Genomic DNA, 21,707 nt, shown 5'->3' on the forward strand with positions numbered 1-21,707 from the left:
GTGGCTTTTTCTTCCCTAGAGAAATACAATTTGTCTTCTTTTGCAGACTTGTGAAGATTATCGAGCTATTTCTGCCAGTGTTTACTTCTTCCTAATGCTGACACACTGCCCTGGCTTCAAGGAAATCCCTAATCTCTTTTGGAAGTATATGGGACATGAAATTTAGTAGGTTAAAAATTACTACAGATGCCTCATCTGAAGAATGCAATCCTATTCCCCAGCTAAGAGATTCTTCCCCACCCTGCTCTGGGAATACACTTTTTACTTTTTTAGAAGTAAGGCCTATAAATCCAGTAAGTAGGCTCTACTTTAGAATAATTGGGCAGTACCAAAATGAGTAGGGAGGGCCTCGTCTTCAAAGGACTTTCAGCGTATCTGAGAATAATGCTGACACTAAATTTACTGTATAAGCTTACTTATGTATGTATAAGTATGTATAGTAAATACACCATCAGAAAGACCACACAAGGTCTTAGCCTTTTCTAACCAGTTTATCCTTAGCTTCCTAAATAATAACAAAAACAAGCGATAGAGAACACATAACAGTCAATGTGAATGTTTTATAACCACTATACTTAGTTCATAACTCAAAAAAGCCTTTCACACTTTTTTAATAAATAGAATATTTGGTCAAAAAAATTGGATTAAGCTGACTTATTGATTTAAGTTTAATCAAACCTATTATGGAAAAAGAACATGCAACAATAAAATGAAAAAAACCTCGTACCCTAGTTGTTGCAATACATCTCACTGGAGATCTAAATTCTTCCTCCATCTTGGTCAAGGCAATGATGGTTTCTGCGATGGCATTTTTTGTCACTCGGGACCATGCTTCAGACAGATGACCCTATTGAGCGGGAGAGAATAGTTTAATAAGCAACCAGAAATGTATACTCATACTAGTAAATTCTCTTCTCTTAAATAACAGCTCTCAAGAAAAAGGAAAGATTTATTTGTTAATGCAACTTTAGATCAAGGGCCATACTTTCGAAATAAAAATCCATCACAACTCTATGAAAAACTCAACTTCTAATCACTATTTTAATGAGTGAAAAGCCAATAAGAAATTAGGTCTCAATACTCTTCTCCTACGGAGCTCAAAGGTATTTCCTCTTACATTTAGGTAAAAACATAACAGAGGTACTAAGGTATCTACGGTTGAGAAATTTCGATTATGAAGCCTTGTTATTTAACACAAAATTCATATTGCTAAGCTAAGTGCTTTCAGATGAATATTACTACAACCCGAGCATAAATGTGTTTAAATTATAACTACTTTATTTGCTAACTTGATTTTTGCTGAATATAAACACTTACTATAGAATTTAGGTGTTCCTAAATAATTTTCATAAATATTTTTATCCAGTCAACAGCCTGAGAAAGACTAGTTGAAAAAATGAGAAAGCTCTCCATTTCTCCGATTGAGGAAATGTCCTTGCCGTTGGGAAAAATGACAGAACTTCGTATTTCCCCAGAATATCCTTTCTAGCCTCCCATCCACTTGCTATTAATTTAAATTTTTTTTTTTGATCTTTATCTATTTTTGAGAGAGAGACAGAGTGTGAGCAGGGGAGGAGCAGAGAGAGACGGAGACACAGAATCTGAAGCAGGCTCCAGGACCCAAGCTGTCAGCACAGAGCCCGATGCGGGGCTCGAACTCACGAACCGTGAGATCATGACCTGAGCCAAAGTCGGATGCTCAACCGACTGAACCACCCAGGTGCGCCCCGCACATGCTATCAATTTCTTAAAAGAGCAGTTCCATGGGCGCCTGGGTGGCGCAGTCGACTGAGCGTCTGATTCTTGATTTTGGCTCAGGTCACGATCCCAGGGTCATGGGGTCGAGTCCTGCATCTGGCTCTGCGCTGGGTGTGGAGCCTGCTTGAGAGTCTCTCTCCCTCATTCATTCATTCATTCATTCATTCATTCTCTCTCTCTCTCTCCCTTTCCCCTCTCCCCTGCTGGGTGCTCTCTCTTTTTCTAAAAAACAAAACAAAACAAAGGGCATTTCCTTCTCCACCTCCTCCTCCAAAATGCCTTCTGTCTGGTCTGCCTCTCAGGAGCCCACACTCCACAGCACCTTGCCCCCCTCAGCCTGGAAATATAACGGAATGTGAGGAAACTAGCAATATGGAGTAAACAGTAAGAGCCATGTACTCTGGAGAAACAGTTTCCTTTCCTCCACACTCCCAGATCTCCCTGAAAAGCCAACATCTAAAGACAGTACTAGAGTATATTAATAAAGAAGAGTAAAAGTTTTGTAAACCAGGAGAGAACTAAAAAGAATGAGAAATTATCGCATCAGGGAGCCCTGTTTTTCTTTTAGGTTTTTGGTTTCTGGCTTATTTGTAGAGCTCAAAAAGTATATTTTATTTTTTAAGTTTTAAAGTTTAGTTTCTCAAGTAAATTAATTGGGAAGCTTGAAATGAAGTTTACACAAAAAACATATCACTGAACGAAAAGACAAATGGGTGTGTTAACCTACTAAACAGAGGCTTTAAGTAAAGCAAAATAACACTAATGTACTTCTGCTATTAATGTAGTAGAACAAGCTGCCTGTTTTAATCAGATTTCTATTGCACTTCATTGACATAATGATCAGAAGGATGGGAACTCACTGCTGCCATATCCTTAATAAGTTTAATGATGATCTCTGAGATCTGGGTAGGAGTTGAGCCCTTCATCCACCAATGGCTTTCACCTCTTCGAACATAACTACAAAGAAAAGTCAGCATTTGCAAAACATTCAGTGATAGTTACAAATAAATACAAAGAAAACTGCTATGTCAGCATGTATCTTAATTTTTTTAATGATTCAAAGTATTTTAAAAAGAAATTAATCAAAACATTATTCATAATCTTCTCTTCAACCCCGAGAGAGTAGCTATTCTGATACATGTTCCCTTCCAAATATTTGTTTATATATAATTTTTGTATCTTGCAACTTCTAGAACATTGCTGTTCAAAGTATATCCACAGATCACAAACTATTTGTTACCAATCCACAGAGATATTGAGGGCTTGCACCAGAATATGTCAACTGTATCAGTGGGTATCACACTACTGTTTATTTCAGCTGACATTTTTTTTTTTTCTTTGCAAGACTATCTGGATGAAGAAAGCAGTACACTGATTTATATTCTAGTGTTATTTGCTTAATCTCATGGACTGATTCTTTGACTAGTACTGTTCCAGATGTCTAATTTTCTGCATTACACACACCTCTGCAATGAACTTCCTTGCACATATCTTTGTCCATAGGTATAAACATTTTTGAGGGAAACAGTTCTAGAAGTAGAATTGGTAGGTCAAAGGATAAGCATATTTTAAATACAGTGATATGTTATTAAACTGACATCCGAAAAGGCTGTAGCAATCTATATTAGATGTCATAATGCCTATTTCTTCATAATGCTGCCAAAACAAAGATATTTTCCTATTGTTTATCTCAGGACTAACTGTTCATTATATATTTTCTTATCAGTTGTTTGTCTTTTCTTATTGATTTGTAGTCATTTAAAAAATATTATGACTAATAATTCATTCTCTACTATATAGGCGTTAAATACTTTTTTCAGGTCAGTTTATATTTAAAAAAAATTTTAATATTACTGTCTATCAGTTCACTTTCATTCTTATGTAGCCAAATTTGTGAATCTTTTCCTCTGTGACTTTTTGGTTCCGAGTTTTAAGGTCTTTCTGGATTGAAGATTACAGAAATATTCTTCTATAATTTGTCCTAGTAGAGTGTTAAAAGAAAAATACATAAAGTTTTAACTGATCTCAAATTTACTTTTGTATATGGTGTGAGATAGGGGCCTTCAATATCTTTTTTTTACACGAGAAGCATTCCAATATCATATTCAGTACACCTTCCTTTCCCCACTAACTTGAAAGGACACTTGTATTATATATATAACTCTCTCTCATACATGGATTAGTTGTTTATGGTTTCTATTTGGTGAACAAGCAAACAAGTAGAATTCGAAATCTTGTCTTAATTCTCCAAATAGTAGCTCACTCTGCTCTATTTTAGTACTAAAACAGATGCAATGACCAACCTGGAATTGAAAATCATTGGAAGAGTAACTGTTGTAACACCTTTGCCCACAGTGGTACCAGCTGTTCCTGTGATGGTAGTTCCTTTGGCTTTTAGCTGAACTGTGAGTGCTTTGGCAATACATCCTAGAAACATGTCCAAGATACCTAGTTTATTCCAATCTCCTTTCTCTGTTGAGTGAATGATATCACTGATATCTGCTGGAGGGAGGGATTTCACTCCTATGATGCTGGCCAGACGATTAGGAGTCACTTCAGGCAACACCCGTCTTAGTAGGGAGGTTACCTGATAAGAAAAATGAAAGGAAAGAATTCCTCTTAAAGACTGGTATTCTAAAGTTTTCATTTGTATAATGCGCCTTGCTGCCCTTCTATGACTTCAAAAGCTTTGAGAAGGACAGAAATATAACACTTGAACACTATTTTTAATTTCTCAAGTGGTAATTACCCCTCCAGGGAAGCAAGAAAAAGACAGGTCTTTTATTTGGTCAAGATTAAAGATGGGCACCTGGGTGGGTCAGTCAGTTAAGCGTCTGAATTCTGCTCAGGTCATGATCTCATGGTTTGTGAGTTTGAGCCCTGCATCAGGCTCTGTGCTGACAGCTCAGAGCCTGGAGCCTGTTTCAGATTCTTTGTCTTCCTCTCTCTCTCTCTCTCTGCCTACCCCCCCCCCACCCCGCCAACTGCCTCAAAAATAAATATTAAAAAAAAATTTAAAAAAAGATTAAAGAAAAATCACACATCTCATGGTAATAAGACAATCAGTAGACAGAATGCTCTTTATCATAATAGCACATTAGTAAAATGAAACATATTTTGCTCTTCCATACTCTCATGACAGTGAGTCAAAAATAAAAAGCATGGAGTTAAAATATAATCCAAAAAACCAAACAGCAAAACAAAATAAAAATCCTAAGACCCTAAGGTGAATCTCTTTGCTAGTGTAATTTTTTAACAATGTTTTGAGGAACAAAGTAAGCCAGAAGGTAAGTGGTGTGAGCAGTCACCTGTCTCTGGACTCGAGGAGATGCTGTGTGGAGCAGTGAAAAGAGATCCTGGAGCAGAGTTAGCTGCTGAGCCAGATACTGCCGGCCCACGTTAGAGCCACTCAGTGCTAAGACCATAGAGAGCAGCTCAAAGCAGTAAGCATCGGAGGAGGCATCTTCATCATTGGGCTGAGAATTGGCATTTTCTTTGCTTGAAATGGCATGTTCCCACTCTTCACGAACTCTGGTGGCTTCCATGCGAATAGCCTGGACGATGTGAGCACACACCTATAAAGACAACATGAAGAAAATGTAAAAACATACTTATGTCAGATTTACTATTTCTAGTAAAAAAAAAAGAGACAAGAATATTAGTTGATACTCAATTTAACACTCTTTCTCCCAGTTAATTCTCCATCATGCCATTCTCTTAGCTCATCTTAAAAACAATTAAGGAAAACTATCAGAACTATGATTAAAAATCTTAATATTTAAATCAACTCCTATGTAGAAACTATTTATATACAAGTTACCAATACCCATACCTGTGGTTTGAGACATCAAACAAAAGCAAATTACCATATTTTATCACTTCTAAGGCATATTTTCCTCCCACATTTTAACATTTTTATTCATAATGTGCTTTATAATTGATGGCATTCACAATGTAATTGGCAGCAAATTTTCGTTTTTTAGTGATACATGAAATAACAGCACATTTTATAACTGGTAGCATTTAAGATTCAATGAAACACTGTTAAAAAGATAAAGCACAGATAAATTTATTTATTTAAGCAAGATTTAATGATGCTGAAAGTTAAAATAATGGGCTAATTTAAAACCGGTATTTTATTAGACTTTTGGAAGACTAGTTTTTGTTACCCAGGTACTACATTATATGAACAATCTAGTACTACTCCATCTCCTTATAATTAAAAATATTAGCAATGATTTAGTTAACACTATAATTGCTCAGAAAAAAAAAATCAACTGACAAACAAGAAAAGTGGGAAAAGGAACACAGAAAATGCAAATGAAATCTGATATAGCTGGATATTTGACACCAAAATGAAACAATCTACCTGAAAATGAGAAATAACAAAGAGCAGCAAGGTAAGAAAGTTAACAATCATAAAATCTTTAAAGTGATGCAGGTATGCCAATATACTAAAGGCAGACACATTCTGCAGGACTATAAAAGAGTCAGCATAAAAAAGTCTCCGTAAATTTTGGAAAATACTTTATACCCTAAAAACAAATGAAAACTGAAATGACAATTTACTAACCTGTTTTTGTAAATTCGTCAGCTTACTCCTGCTGAATATGATTCCGACCATATGTTCTTTCAGGTCAGCGTCTGATGTTGCCTTTTACATAGAAAAAGGGGGGGGGGAGCCCAGGCTCTTTGAATAAAATTTGTATATTTGACAATTAAAGTATCTTTTTTTTAAACAATTTTTTTTTTCAACGTTTTTATTTATTTTTGGGAGAGAGACAGAGCATGAACGGGGGAGGGGCAGAGAGAGAGGGAGACACAGAATCGGAAGCAGGCTCCAGGCTCTGAGCCATCAGCCCAGAGCCCGACGCGGGGCTCGAACTCAAGGACCGCGAGATCGTGACCTGGCTGAAGTCGGACGCTTAACCGACTGCGCCACCCAGGTGCCCCGACAATTAAAGTATCTTGATAAATAACTATTAAGGTTATTTTATAAGATGAATATGTTTTTAAATTGAGGTCTATAACACTAAGACAAAGGATAAAATCTGAAGAAATCACTACTGGCTAAGGTGACTATAAAAATAGCAAAATTTCTGAATTTAAGAAATTCAGAGAAGCATACTACCTTTTCATGAACTTCTTTAATTTATCATTTTGCGTCACTTTGATTAGATCTATTTCTAAACTGTGGATAATCCACATTCAGTTGTTAGAAGAACAATTCAGAAAATGACATTCAGTTAAAAGGAAAATATCCTAAAAAAACTCTATGATAATGGTGTTCTTAAATTAGGCTAGTCTACCACCACCAGTAATCAAAGAAACAAAGAAGAAAAATAAAGGCTGAAATTTTATACTGCTTATTACGTAAATGGAACTCTTCTAAGTTACAGACATACAGATGTATAGTTATCAGATATACATATACTCTTATTTAATCTTCACAACAAGCCCATAAGGTAAAGTCTGATTTACCTTATGAATAAAAATGACTCTTAGTTTCACATTTCTTAGGACAGAGATAGCTATATGAGAATGTAACTCTCACCTTAACAATGAGAAAAAGCTGATAATCTACAAAACCATACATTTTTTTGGTGCCCATCAGACAGCTGAGATTGGCAACCAGGTAAACTAAAATCAAAATAGACAAATCCATATAGCTGGACACTTCAAAACTTTTCCTGTACTTAAAAGAACAAGTAAATGAGCAAACTAACCAAAATCAGTAAAGTTCTCAATAAAGCTTGAACAAAACTATCAACTAAGTTGAACTGCTATTAGAAGAAAAGCAGAGTTCATGTTCTTTTCAAGAGCATGTGGACATTCACTAAAATATATGAGTCAGAATTCAAATCTTCACAATTTTAAAAGGCCTGAAATTATACAAAGTATATTCTCTGGCCACAATGAATTAAACTAGAAATTAGTAATAGAAAGTTACCCCCCCAAGAAAAATCCCCAAATATTTATAATTAAACAAGAAATGTCTAAATTATCCAGAGGTCAAAGAAGAAATCAAAATGGAAATCAAAAAATATTTTGAACTGAGTGAAATGCTGAGTGAAATGAGAAAATATTACAAGCAACACACCAAAATTTCTGACACTCAACTAGAGCAGGGCTAAGAAAATGGCACCATTACTTATATGAGAAAAGAAAGATCTTAAGTCTTTGAAACTAGAAAAAGAAAAAAATCAAAAATAAAGCAAACAGATGGAAAGAAGTAATAGAAGAAGACAGCCCTATATCGACTAAAGAAAGCACACTGGTAGAATAATTCTTTTGCTACTTGAAACACTAGCTAGATTATACATTAACAAATGAATTCCTTTTAGATAGTTACTTTATCTCCTTACTTTTAAATTTCTTTTGTAGTTTTTTTAAAATAGCTTTGAGATATAGTTAACATACTTTACTATTCACTCATTTAAAATGTACAATTCAATGGCTTAGAGTATATTCATAGATATGTACAAGCATCACCACAGTTAATTTTAGAGCATTTTCATCACCCCAAAAAGAAACACTGTACCTTTTAGTTATCACTCCCCTAGTTAATATCTTCCTTTTTATTAAAGAAAAATAAACTATGTTTAGGCTAATATTACATAACCACTAATATACATAGCAATATACCAATTATCTTTAATGAATACAAGAAAATGAAAAAAGAAAAATATATAAGAATATCCATTCTGATAAAAATTCTCAGAGCATTTACAAAAAATCTATAGTTAACATTATACTTAATGGTGAAAGACTGAATCCTTCCTAGTAAGATCCAGAAAAGGCAAAGATGTCTGATTTCACCACTTTTATTCAACATAGTACTGAAAGGCTTAGCCATTGCACTAACACAAGAAAAGAAATTTAAGGCATATAGGCTGGAAAGGCAGAATAAAACCAACTTTCTTTGCAGACAACATGATTATCTATGAAGAGAATCCCAAAAATTCTACAAAAAGGCTTCTAGAACTAACAAGGGAATTTAAGATCACAGAAGTTTAATACACAAAAGCCAACTGTATTTTTATATACTAGAAATGAACTGGAAAGTGAAATAAGAATACCATTTACAGTAGCATCAAAAACAATTAGTATTTAGGGATTATTATAATTATTTAGGGATCAATTTATTAAAAACATTTCTTTTAAAGTTTATTTTGAGAGAGACAGAGATAGTGTGAGTAGGGGAGGGGCAGACAGAGAAAAGGAGAGAGAGAATCCCAAGCAGGTTCCGTGCTGCCAGCACAGAGCCTAACTTGGGGCTTGAACTCATGAAACCATGAGCTCGTGACTTGTGCTGAAACCAAGAGTCAGACGCTTAACTGATGAGCCATGCGTGTGCCCTTAGGGATCAATTTAATAAGAAGTGGCCAGGACCTGTACACTGAACTTACAAAAAACACTGCTGACAAAAATTAAAGAAGATCTAGATAAATGCAGAAATATATCATGTTCATCCCTGGATAGGAAGACTCAGTATTACTAAGATATCCATTCTCCCCAACTGACCTAACAATTTGGTATAATTCCAATAACATTTCAGGTTGGTTTTTTGTTTTTGATTTTTTGGAAGGGGAAAAAACTACCAAGTTGGTTCTAAGCTTTATATGGAAATATAAAGGCACAAGAATAGCCGAAATAACTAAAAACAGAACCGTGGTGGAATCTGATTTCATGATTTTCTGTAAGCTGCAGTAATCAAGACAGTCTGCTGTTGGTTTAAGAATATATATACAGATCAATGGAAAAGAGTAGAGACTACAAAAATAGACCTACATGTTTATGGTGAATTTGTTATTGATAAAGGACAGTCTTTTCAACAAATGGTGGTGGTACAACTGGGTATCTACAGGCAAAAATAAATAAAACTCAACCCTTATCTCACACCTTATGGAGAAAAATTAACTTAAAAGGTACATAGCTATAAACAAAAGAATTAAAACTCTAAGGTTTCTAGAAGAAAATCTTTGTGACATTAAGTTTTAGATAAGATACAAAGATCCTAAGTCATTAAGAAAAAAACAGGGGTGCCTGGGTGGCTCAGTCGGTTAAGCGTCCAACTTTGGCTCAGGTCATGATCTCACAGTTCAGGTTCGAGCCCCGCATCAGGCTCTGTGCTGACAGCTGAGTCTGAGGCCTGCTTCGGATTCTGTGTCTCCCTCTCTCTCTGCCCCTACCCTGCTCACACTCCATCTCAAAAAATAAACATTAAAAAAAAAAAAAGAAAAAAACAGATAAACTGTAGTTTACCAAAATTATAAGCTTCTGTTTCATGAAAGATAAACCACCAAGTAGGAGAAAATATTTGAAAACACACTGGCTAAAGAGCCTTTATCCTCAATATATAAAAAAATCTTACAACCCAGTAATACAAACAGCCCGATATAAAAAAATATAAGTAAAAGATTTGAACAGATGCTTCACTAATAAAGTATGGAGATGGCAAATAAGCACTTGAAAATTTACTCAACATTATTAATCCTCAGAGAAATTCATATTAAAACCACAATGAGATACTACTTCATATTTGCTGCAATGGCTAAAATTAAAAAGAGTGACAATACCAAGTACTGTTGAGAATGTGGATCAATTGGAAATCTCATACACTGCCAGTAAAAATGTAAAATGGTTCAATGACTTTGGAAAAAGTTGAGCAGTTTCTTATAAAGTTAAACATACACTTACCATACAACCCATCAATCCTACTTATAGGTATCTACCCAAGAGAAATAAAGTGTCCCCATACAAAAATCTGTACACAAATGTTCACAGCAGCTTAATTAATAATAGCCAAATAGAAGAAACAACCCAAATATCCATCATAAGGTCAAAGGATAAACAAAAACTGCTAATTCCATACAATGGAATTCTTTTCAGCAACCAAAAGAAACAACTACTGACACATGCTCCTCCATGGATGAATCTCAGAATCATTATATCAAGTGAAAGAAAGCTGATGGAAAAGGTTATATTCTATATGGTTCCGTTTATATGACATCTGGGAAAAGGCAACATTACACGGGCAGAAAACAGTTTAGTGGTTGCCAGGGTCTATGCATGAGGTGAGGGGACAGACTGTAAAGGACCAGGGGGGAAATTTTGAGTGATGTGTCTTAAAACTTCATTGTGATGATGATTTTACTGCTCTATATGTTGGTCAAAAGTCATTGAACAATACAGTTTAAAAGGATCAGTGTTTTCTGTATGCAAATTTTACTTCAAACACCTGACTTAAAAAATGATTCTCTTAACAACTGTGCTATTTCATGGGCATCTTACCACTAGCATTAACTTTCCCCATCAACCTTAGCATCCCAACATATACTCTCCTACTATTAGACCAGCCTCTTCAATGAGTCTGCTCCCATCGCCTCTGTCAATCTAACTTTCACCCATTCCCTTTTAGGTCCAATTCACATCCAGCACCTACCAAGACCCTTCTCTGACCACTCCAGGGCACAATACTTTCAAGATACTCTAAAAACCTATGACATGTGCAATTTTTTTATGTACATAAAAAATTGATTATATGCTATATAGTATCCCTATTGATTTCTTTTTTTGGGGTGTGTGAACGTTTCATATCTAAGAACAGACACAAACTTTCTGAGGGCTTGGTACCAATTACCACAATTATTTAGCACAAAATTGCCATTTTGTTAAAATTCAGCTGATTTAATGAATAGTCACATAGTCGTGTAGTCATTCAAATGGTATCTCCAAAGGATGTTGAAAGAAACAACCAGAGTTTATAAAACCTTATTTTCTACAGAACCCAAACTGAATGATGTAGATGACTTAGACATTACTATATCAGAAGGCTCAGGGCTAGACCAGGTAAGTCCTTGAAATTATCTTTCAAAGGGCTGCCAAGGTGATTATCTGTAACATCTAAAGATATAAGAATATCGAGACCAGTCAGGGTTGACCTCTCTTTTTGAAAATAGATGAGGTTTTCCTTTAGGGTAGGGCGCTTTAGAGTAGACCAAATAAGTAAAGGCAACCGCAGTTTTAAAAAAATTTCAAGGGGTGCCTGGGTGGCTCAGTTGGCTAAGTGTCTGACTCTTGATATTGGCTTAGGTCATGATCTCATGGTTCGTGGGATTGAGCCCTGCGTTGGGATCTTTGCTGACAGCATGGAGCCTGCTTGGGATTCTTCCTCTCCCTCTGCCCGTCCCCCCACTTGCTCACACACACGTGTTCTATCTTTCTCTCTCAAAATAAAAAGCACAAAAAAAAAAAGAAATTTCAAGAACATAAAGAACAGGTTCCTCCAGTAAAAATGTACCGAACGCATGTGTGTTCATGCCATGGACACAAAGACAAATCAGGTATGTACTTGGTCTTTAGGAAACTATGATTCAGTAGGAGAGGTTAGATATGTGTGCAAATCAACATATGAAAGAAATCAAGAAGAGAGTCCTAGGAATTACTATGAAGTTTAGCAGAAGAAAAACTGCATATTGTTTGGGGGAAATCATAAAGAAGATTCCTGGAGAGGACAGTATTTTTTAACTGGACTATGAAGAACAGATTAAATGGAGGAAATGGAGGAAAGAGAAGATAATTAATCGTACACAGTACAGTAAATGACTAAGCTAATTTTACAAATCCTAACATTTGACACTACAGCCCAAGGTACAGAGCCAAGTTTTGCTGTTACTCACAGTACTAGCTAGATCATATATAAACAGATGATTTCTTTTGATAGTTTCTTCATCTCCTAATTAAAGTAAAAAATATTAACTTCATAGAAATTAATGTCACATATCCATTAAAATCCATAGTAATAAATGGAATATTTCACTTAACAAAAGAAAATGAAAAATGGAAGTAAATATTTTTAGAATACAAATAAATACATTGTATACTTTTTCCTCTCCTTCAGGTGATGACAATAGTGCTTTTTCCTCTTGCTCTGGTGTAGGCTCAGCATCTCCAGAGATGAGCTTTCCAAATACCTGATAAAGACAGGAATGTGAGAAGGAATCAATGGCAGTAATTACTAGTGTGAAACCTAAAGGATGCATGAGCTAATACTGCAGGTTTTATAATATTACTATGCTGTTCTTGCTATACGCTACTACTTTTAAGAATTAATGAATGCAAAATGAAACATAGGAGTTTAGGGCTAGGAGAAGAAGAGAAAATGGGTCATATGTTTGCCAGCCATCTCTAACAAGCTTTACAAAGTATTCTGTTACCCTTTGGTATCAGCATTGCAGAAGATATGATTTCAGTGTATCGTGTGCCAGAACCTGGAGTGAGGACACTCACTTGAGACGTAATAAGTCTGAACACTCGCAGAGTCTCGGCTTCACAGTTCCTTTGCTGGGCCACACTGGCTGAAATCTGGCCAGCAATTTTTGTGCTTTCGCCATCCTTCCAGCCCAGGACTTTTACTTGTCGAACTCTCAGTGTATTTTCTGGGCCCTTTAATTCAATCTTGATGATGTGATTATCCCCTCCTGGAAGTTCACTTGTTACCCAACCAATGTGCCTAGAATCCAGATCAACCTAGCAAACAGAAAAGGGATAGAAACCTGATACAGCCATATCACTCTCTTATCAAGGTCCTAGACTTAGCGCTAATAACTGCAAGCTCAAATAACAAAGACTTGTACGGAGACTAAGGTTTACTGTGTTATTTCACACTGACTATCTTACTTAAGCCTGGTGAGGATAAGTAATACTACAGTAGCTATTATACAGATGAAGTGAGGTTAACCCAGGTTGAAGGATTCTCAGTAAGACATGGAGCTGAGAATTAAAATACAGGTCTGATTACTTTCCATGCACAAGTTATGTTAAGTAAAATCATTAAAACAATTCATGTGACTGTCCTTTCCCTAAACTGACTGAGGAGAAATACAAGATCAGCATGAGGTCCTGTTTTGTGCATCTTCACATTTAACCACCATTTAAAGATAACCATGTTTTGTTGTTTTTTAAAGATAGATAAGCATATTTGATGTGCAGTTACTTAATATGTTCTGCTTCTGAAGAAAAATTATATAATATGTAACTGCATATTTGTGATTCCTGATTTCACTGAAAATGTAACTTTTCAAGGATTAAATTTCAATGCACTATGAAATGGTTTTTGACTCTATTCAGTTGATAAAATGAAAAAATTAATTGATAATGTCAATTTTCTTTTTTTTTTTTAATTTTTTTTTTTTTCAACGTTTATTTATTTTTTGGGACAGAGAGAGACAGCATGAACGGGGGAGGGGCAGAGAGAGAGGGAGACACAGAATCGGAAACCAGGCTCCAGGCTCTGAGCCATCAGCCCAGAGCCCGACGCGGGGCTCGAACTCATGGACCGCGAGATCGTGACCTGGCTGAAGTCGGACGCTTAACCGACTGCGCCACCCAGGCGCCCCAATAATGTCAATTTTCTAGAAAAATCATTAAGCATAAATACTATCTCACTGAACAGAAGTATTTCTCCAAATTCTTTTAGCCTTTTAAACAAAATTTATTATTTGTTTAATCCAAAATTTCAATTTATTCTTTCAATATGATTTGAAAAACAAAACAAGTAGTCAACATATATGGGATAACAGCTTTGATAAACTTTCACTAACACAAGTGAGTTTATACAGAATGCCCAAATACAACCTAACTTGTTTCTAAAGTTCATTTGTAAATTGACTTGCAGCCTGGATTTAGTTGCACTGTTGTGATAGATTTTCAGGCTAGAGGACAACAATCTACATTTTAACCTGAAGTGTAGGTGTTAATTGTGAATGGGATTTGTGATGCATTTTAAGGTGCTCTGAATCTTTCTTTGTAAGGGAGCAGGAGGTAGAGTAGAGGACTGTAGGTATAGTACAATCGATTGTGACAGGAGAGCATTTAGGACACTATCGGCTATTAGCACAGGGATGGTTGTAAATGTTCCTGTATCTGGACTATTTAATGTTTTGTAAACAGATGAGTTCCTAGAATACTTTGGTAGCATGCCGAAATTAGAATTTAACAGAGGAGGCTGAGAAGAATTTCTCCCTAGGTAACATTTAATGACAAAATTTTAATTACCTGTTTTATTCTGCACAAATCTTCTACTGCTTTGCCAGTTAAGAAGGTCATTGAGGTAACTTTATTCTAAAACAGACAATGCACAACAATTATTCTTCCATATTGCTGCTACTGAATTTATAATGATTTCTTACAGCCTACTGATATCACATCAATTCTTCTGTATGTCTGTCATGGATTCTTCCTAACTGATCTCACTCCATCTGCCCAACCAACCACATTCTTTTTTTTTTTTTTTAATTTTTTAATGCTTATTTATTTTTTTTGAGAGAGAGACAGAGTATGAGTGGGGGAGGGGCAAAGAGAGAGAGGGAGACACAGAATCTGAAGCAGCCCTCCAGGCTCTGAGCTGTCAGCACACAGCCCAACGTGGGGCTCGAACCCACAAGCTGTGAGATCATGACCTGAGCCGAAGTCAGATGCTTAACTGACTGGGCCACCCAGGTGCTCCCCTTGCCCCTCAAGCAACCACATTCTTACAACTCCAGTCTTGTCTCGTTCTCACAAATTCTACCTTCAGTCTCCATGGGCTCTGAAAGAAAAGCCTGGCATTCCTTCTTTCTATCCAAAGTCTAAAGATTTAAATTCTATCTCTATCATGAGACTTTCCAACAACTCTGCTTTCACTCTTGTCTCCACTCCCTAACAAACACTCTTGACTATCACAATGTACCAAGACTGTCTTACAGCCTTGGAGAAGGACATATGAGAATGATGGGTTCTGTCCTCTTGACACACTAGGGAAGGAGCATTAGCAAACAAAATAAATGTCAAACAGAAGTTCAGTGTCATTAGGTACCAAAAAGATCATGCTAGTTCTAGAGCCAGAGACCTTAAGGTTGAATAAGCTTTATGCAAAGCACATCAGGAAACAGATTAACACATTAATTCCTTGGAGCATTGCATACTTTAAGCGCTCTAGGTTGATGCAATTCAAACAACTGCCATGTATAAGGCACTGGTGGTAGACAGGCTGGGGACACACAGGTACATAAGCCTCAAGGATACACAGAACTTAGAGGAGGTTTCTTAAAAGGAAAGCACATGTCAGCTTATCTACTGGGGATTTTAAAATGAATATTGCTATGATTATCTCCCTAAAAGGGAAAAATGTCAAACTGATTGGAATCATTGTTCTGAGGGAGAGTATGTCCTGGCTTAAAATATACCATGAGTCAAAGATAACTTTGTACTGAACAGTAAGTTCTAGCTAGAAAAATGTTTTGATTTATTACACCTGACTTTCTAGTAAGATAAAGTAGTTGTACAAATTGAAACTCTTGGCTCTGAAAAGGAGGTACGCTTATATTAGCTACGCCCCTTCTTCTTATTCACCGCCACGGAAGCACTGCAGCTGCACTTATGGACAGGAGTCGGGAGTGGCTGCAGATGGCGAGGAATGTTCTGACTGCAGACTGGGCTTTTCAGGTTGGCATTCTATTGAGGTTACCCAAGACCCAACCCCATCACTCTGTCTTCCTGGGAAAGGAAATGTGTGAATGGGATAGGAGCAGCTTGGCAACAGAGGGGATTTATAATACTGTATCTATTAGCAAGCCACATCCATTCTTTTTTCTTTTTTAAGTTTTTACTTAAAAATTTTTTTTGATGTTTATTTTTGAGAGAGAGAGAGAGACAGAAAGTGAATGGGGGAGGGGCAGAGAGAGGGAGACACAGAATCTGAAGCAGGCTCTGAAGCAAGCCACATCCATTTTGAGGGAAAAAACTCTAAGGAGTATCCTTCCCCAGGAATGGGGGGAGAAGCACGCGAGTTTGGCAGCTGGTGTCTTCTTGGTTCTTAACACTCAAGTAAACAGGACTCTTTTCCCATTATTTAGTGCCTTTTGTAAAGGAGTGCTTAATTCAGTTGAAACATGTGAACAGGCTAGTGCTAGGGAGAATACAAATTATGATCATTTAGGTTAGTCTGGAAACCCCACCACCATCGTCAAGACAGCTAAGGGTGAAGGCTAGAAATTGGAAGCTAATTACATGATAAGTCAAAGTGTATTCAGTGCCATCAGAGTAATTAATAGAAAGAAGAACGTAGAGAAGGGAAAGAATAATTTTTATAGAAGAGGTACCGGGAGAGGATTTCTCTGCTGGTCTTTTGAGATTTTGGGAGAATCTGATAGGCAGAGTTGAAGGGGAGGACTTCCCGGCCAAGAGAATAGCTTAAACAAGGGTATGGAGGTAGGCAATTACAGAGGAGACATTTATTCTGCTTAGCTGTAGCCAGGATGTATTTGTAATCACGCTTCTTTTTAGAACTGGTATTCCATAGTGCCCCTAGTCCTATTAATCTGTTTTTAGACGTAAGATTTACTTGGGAAGTATAAAAATGCTGTTTGGTCAGTGAAATTCCACATGAAAATCTTTCTGCCAAACTTAGAAGGATAGGGCATGGTAACTGAAGGTCTGAAAAGAACTAATGAGCCACAAATTAAGTTTTCTTTCTTACCCCTAGATCTCGGGAATTATCCACATGGACAGATACATAGCGGGCATTGATTCCTTTTACACAGTTGATGGTGATGTTCTTAGTTTTGTTTTTATCCTCATCTCCTGATTCCCAAAAGGTTTCCGTAGAACCATCTGTCAAACTACCAATCATGGCAGGTCGGCTTGAAGTTTTTATGTCAACAATGCTGGTTAAGTCCTTTAAGCATATTACTATGCACAATTCCTACCAGAAACAAATGTTTTCACATTATTACATGTTTTACATTATTACAACACTGAAATGGAAATCTTTCACGATAATAAAACAAAAAATGTGAGATAAGAAATGAAATGAATCAAACTGTTTATGAGTGACTTTCAGTTTCTGCTTGTATACATTGTTGAATATTAACAGGGTAACAGAGGACAACTTTCAATGACTGACCTGACTCATCGCTTCAAAGCCAGACTGGATACTGATGCTAAAACTTTCTTCACTGTCTCCATCATCTGATTTTGACAGAATATTGTTAATGTGATGAAAGACATTACTCTGATGGAGGAACTGGTGATCAGATTGCTTGAATTTCAGACTCCAGCACCTAAAAAGGTATAAGCAAAGTATTAAATAATTCCTAAGGAATTCCTGGGAAAGCACTCTGTAGTTAAGATTTTTAAAAATCTTAATATTCTAGGGAAAAAACAGAAATAGAAAAAAAATCAGGGAATAGTATCACCGCCTTTTTGTGAACAATAAAGGTAATTTCTTTGGAATAGGGTAAGACCTAAGTAAAGTTCACTCATTCTACATATAGAAAAACTGGATACATGAACGTCAAGGGTACAGAAGCAAAAAAGGTAATAAATCAATCTTGCAGACAGACAAGTGTGACCTCAACCAAAACAAGCCTCTCAAATTTATTAGTCTTACAATTCTATACTAATTCATCAGAGTTATATATACTCTGATATGTAACACATCCTGTACTTCAAAAATCTTTTTAGGAGGAAACACAATCTCCCCTCTACCAGTCTTTAGGGATGTGGGTAGCCAAAATTCACTCCAAAAATCTACAGTTTATAAAAACCAGTGGAGCATTTTTTATACGTGCGGTGCAGTGTGAAGATCTGATGACAAGGTTCACAATGTAGAAGTAATGTGAAAATCTCAGCAGTCTCAGACTTAAAAGTAGGTAATGTTCCTCAAGATAGTTTTAGGCTACCTTACATATAACAGAGGTTTCACTTTTCTTAAAATTCTCTTCAATTCAAAAACCCTATTTTGATTTCTGTTTCTGAGATTTCATTCTCCTTCTCCCTTTTGTGACAGTTAAGATTGCTACTCTTGGGTAGCACTGAGACAAGTTACTTGAGGTAGAAGAGGGGCAAAAGTGAGGAAAACTGTTACAGACTGGGGTAATTTAGAGCACTAAGTAATGTATTATCCTCGTTTTACAGAGAGGCAAACAGGTGTGAGCCAAGGAGGAAATTCCAGATTAAGACAGTAATGAGGGAAGCACCATTCACATGATGTAGAGATTCTTTGTATCTTAGTATTTAAAAGGTCTTTTGAGCATCTCGAGCTTTGAATACTACATAAAATCTCTTCTCCAACATACCCAGAATACTGAGATATACAATTACCTTAGGGCCATTTGCTGTAATGAACTGCCACTGGGGAGAGACATCATAAGATCAGAGATAGTTTGAAGTAAGCGGTGAAATGTGTGTGGTAAAGGATGAGCGGCTTCACCCGCAATCACTATATCTGAGAGTGGATGTTCGCATACTCTTGTGTCTTTCTCCTAAGACAGAAATTGAAAGCAGGTTGATCAGTCTGTATGCTGGAAGGAACTTTCCCCACAAAAAAATACGTATACTTAAAAGTGTTATGTATACTTTAAAGACAGTCATGTAACAGAAATGTAAACAATAAAACCAAAATCAAAGCATACCCAAAACACACATTCAGATTAACTAATTATGTTTGTATTATCTTTTAGGGAAAAAGTGATGCAGTCACTCATAAATAAAATCACCAAACGAATACTGTATCTGTATCAATTTTAGTGTGCTCACAGTCTCCTAGCAGGGTAACTCTAAACGTGTATGCAGGAACTAAGTCTCACCCAAACTGCTGACCCACAGAATTGTCAGCCAATAGGAAACTGTTTTCATCCATTGAGTTTTAGGGTGGTCTGTTATGCAGGAATATTTAGTTGTGAAAGGTGTGAAACAATCTCACACTGTAACTGTGGATGTTTTTTTCCCTCTTTTTCCTTGCAGTTCTGTCAATTTTTACTTAATATTTTTAAGGCTATATGATTAGATACATACATGTTTAGAAAATGGTTTTTGTAGAAACCATTTTCATCCCTATTAATAATTTCGTCTTAAGAGCTATAACAACTTTCATGTCCCTACAGAGTATCACTTTCACTCTCTGCCAACTTACAGCAATGTTGTAGACAGATATTCTCTATAATAATGTTGCCCTGTTTACCTGTCTTATACAGTACTATAACAGTATACATCTTTCAGTTCATTGCTTCATGACAATAGTATTTAGGGAGGAATCAGTCACTAAGTATAGTGACTATGTTGCTCGATAGCACTGAAATTTTATTCTTGCCTTTTAGCTTATATAATCTGTGTGTGAACTCATGCATATTATTATAGGATCTGAAGGTGGTCCTACTCTTCTATAAAAATATAGACAAATTTGAAAAACCCAAAAATCTCACTTACTTGTTCTGCATTTTCTTTGTTTGTTTTATTTTCCTCATCCTCTTCTTCCTCTGGTTCCACTGGAGCAGGAGTCAATGATGCCACAAAATGCCACAGAATATCATGTAGAGAAGTCGTCTGGATGACATTACACAGAAGCCAGTTGAAAGCCTGAATAAATGAAGGTTAAATGAGTCAAAGATAAAAAAAAAAGGTGGGACTAAAAACTGCAGAACCCTCCTTACTCAGAAACAAAGTATCTCCACTAAGTGTTTCAAGGAAAGATACTAAAAACATCTGACCTTCATTTCATTAAAAACACAATGAACTTGAAATAGTCAATAATTTTGGTCCGGATTAAAAACATAATAGGGAAAATAATATCTATAAAATGTAATACAGAAATATTTTTTCAAACCACTTTTTATTTCAAACTTTCATCTTCATATTAATTTGCTGAAGCACATTTTTCCCCAACTTGTACTTCGGATAAACAGCTTTTTTTTCAAGCTCTACCAAGCTATCACTAACTTAAATATATTTATATTGTTCCCATTAATCAAGTGGCAGGTTATTTATTATAATGCCCATGACAAAGACAAAAGATTTACTATACATAAAAATACAACATCTAGCGATCCTGTCATTTCCAGAGAATAGACTCAGAAAAATTATTATGGTTAAATTTATAACTGAAAAGCTCTACTTTTCATCCCTTTTCATGATTATTCTAACTGAAACGACATCATTATTACAAAAGCTTTTTAAAAAGACATTCATAGCTTTCAAATAATAAAGCAGTGCAGAAATAAATTTCTTCAGAGTGCTTAAAGATGGATCTCTAAATTCATTTATATTCATGAACATAAGAGTTTAATTTTGATGTGAACATTTGATATTTTCGATTGGCTAATGTCTCTTAATTTTTGGAAATTTCTGTTGGGTAGAAAAGTAATATCATTAAATAGAATCATCAAATGATTTGTATGGTCAAGGAATCAATAACCCCATTTAATGTATTCATACCTCCATAGCAAAAACTCGGCAAGCAGATTTCCTTAGGGCCTGTTTCATTGCTATTTCAAGACCTTCTAGATCATGATGTTGTATAACAAAAGCCAAAACTGGCCACTGGAAATTTCGTTCTCCTTTGGAAAGAGAGCTGTGGGCTGAGATTAGCCGGGAAAGCTCAGGAGATGGATGTCTCAAGAGGGAAGAACCAACTTCTATTTATTGGAAAAAAAAAGAAAAAATAACTTTCATAGGCAATATATACAATTAACATATTTACAATGTTATTAAAGATAATAGTATCTAGCTGATTCATTATAGAATCTTTGAAGCTTTTTGTTTTGTTTTCACATGTGACACAAATCATAACCTCAATTTTTACTGAGGCTGAGTAGGATTAAATATCTCACTTTCATAAAATCATATAGCTATTAAATTGTGGAGCTAAGTTTTAAATCAAGGGCTGAATCTAAAGTTCATGCTTTCTAAAATGCTCTAAAAGATAACTGTATTTTTTCCCCCTAAATGGAATCTACAGAAGTTACAGAATCATCTGTCTATAAATATTAGACCAGATCTTCATTTTAGTTAAGTGGGCTACCTGATAAATCATCACCATGTTATCCTTTTCTCTTGGGTTTCTTTTTTTATTCTTGACACAGAATCAGGCAGCCCTGATTTGGAGCTGTTGATACCAACTAGTCCAGGTT

General features: G+C 35.9%; 1 protein-coding gene across 6 annotated transcripts in view; it reads right to left on the reverse strand.

The window, feature by feature from the left end:
• MYCBP2 (MYC binding protein 2) overlaps window positions 1-21,707 on the reverse strand; it is a 283,903-nt gene that overhangs the window by 16,601 nt on the left and 245,595 nt on the right. For 5 of the 6 annotated variants that reach the window (XM_047080835.1, XM_047080826.1, XM_047080807.1 and 2 more), the window contains 13 exons: window positions 21,013-21,212; window positions 20,008-20,157; window positions 18,904-19,064; window positions 17,705-17,861; window positions 17,279-17,503; window positions 14,818-14,883; window positions 13,051-13,290; window positions 12,636-12,734; window positions 6,332-6,412; window positions 5,067-5,333; window positions 4,062-4,345; window positions 2,619-2,715; window positions 728-847 (listed from right to left, as the gene is read on the reverse strand). In XM_047080835.1, coding sequence (XP_046936791.1) covers window positions 728-847; window positions 2,619-2,715; window positions 4,062-4,345; window positions 5,067-5,333; window positions 6,332-6,412; window positions 12,636-12,734; window positions 13,051-13,290; window positions 14,818-14,883; window positions 17,279-17,503; window positions 17,705-17,861; window positions 18,904-19,064; window positions 20,008-20,157; window positions 21,013-21,212 — 2,147 coding nt within the window. The remainder of the gene's footprint in view (window positions 1-727; window positions 848-2,618; window positions 2,716-4,061; window positions 4,346-5,066; window positions 5,334-6,331; window positions 6,413-12,635; window positions 12,735-13,050; window positions 13,291-14,817; window positions 14,884-17,278; window positions 17,504-17,704; window positions 17,862-18,903; window positions 19,065-20,007; window positions 20,158-21,012; window positions 21,213-21,707) is intronic. The other variant, XM_047080839.1, reaches the window with a different exon arrangement.

The sequence above is a fragment of the Lynx rufus genome, unplaced genomic scaffold (genome assembly GCF_022079265.1).
Source record: "Lynx rufus isolate CCGP_SWC_20201006 ecotype Redwood Valley unplaced genomic scaffold, mLynRuf1.p SCAF_1, whole genome shotgun sequence".
NCBI classification, from domain to species: domain Eukaryota; kingdom Metazoa; phylum Chordata; class Mammalia; order Carnivora; family Felidae; genus Lynx; species Lynx rufus.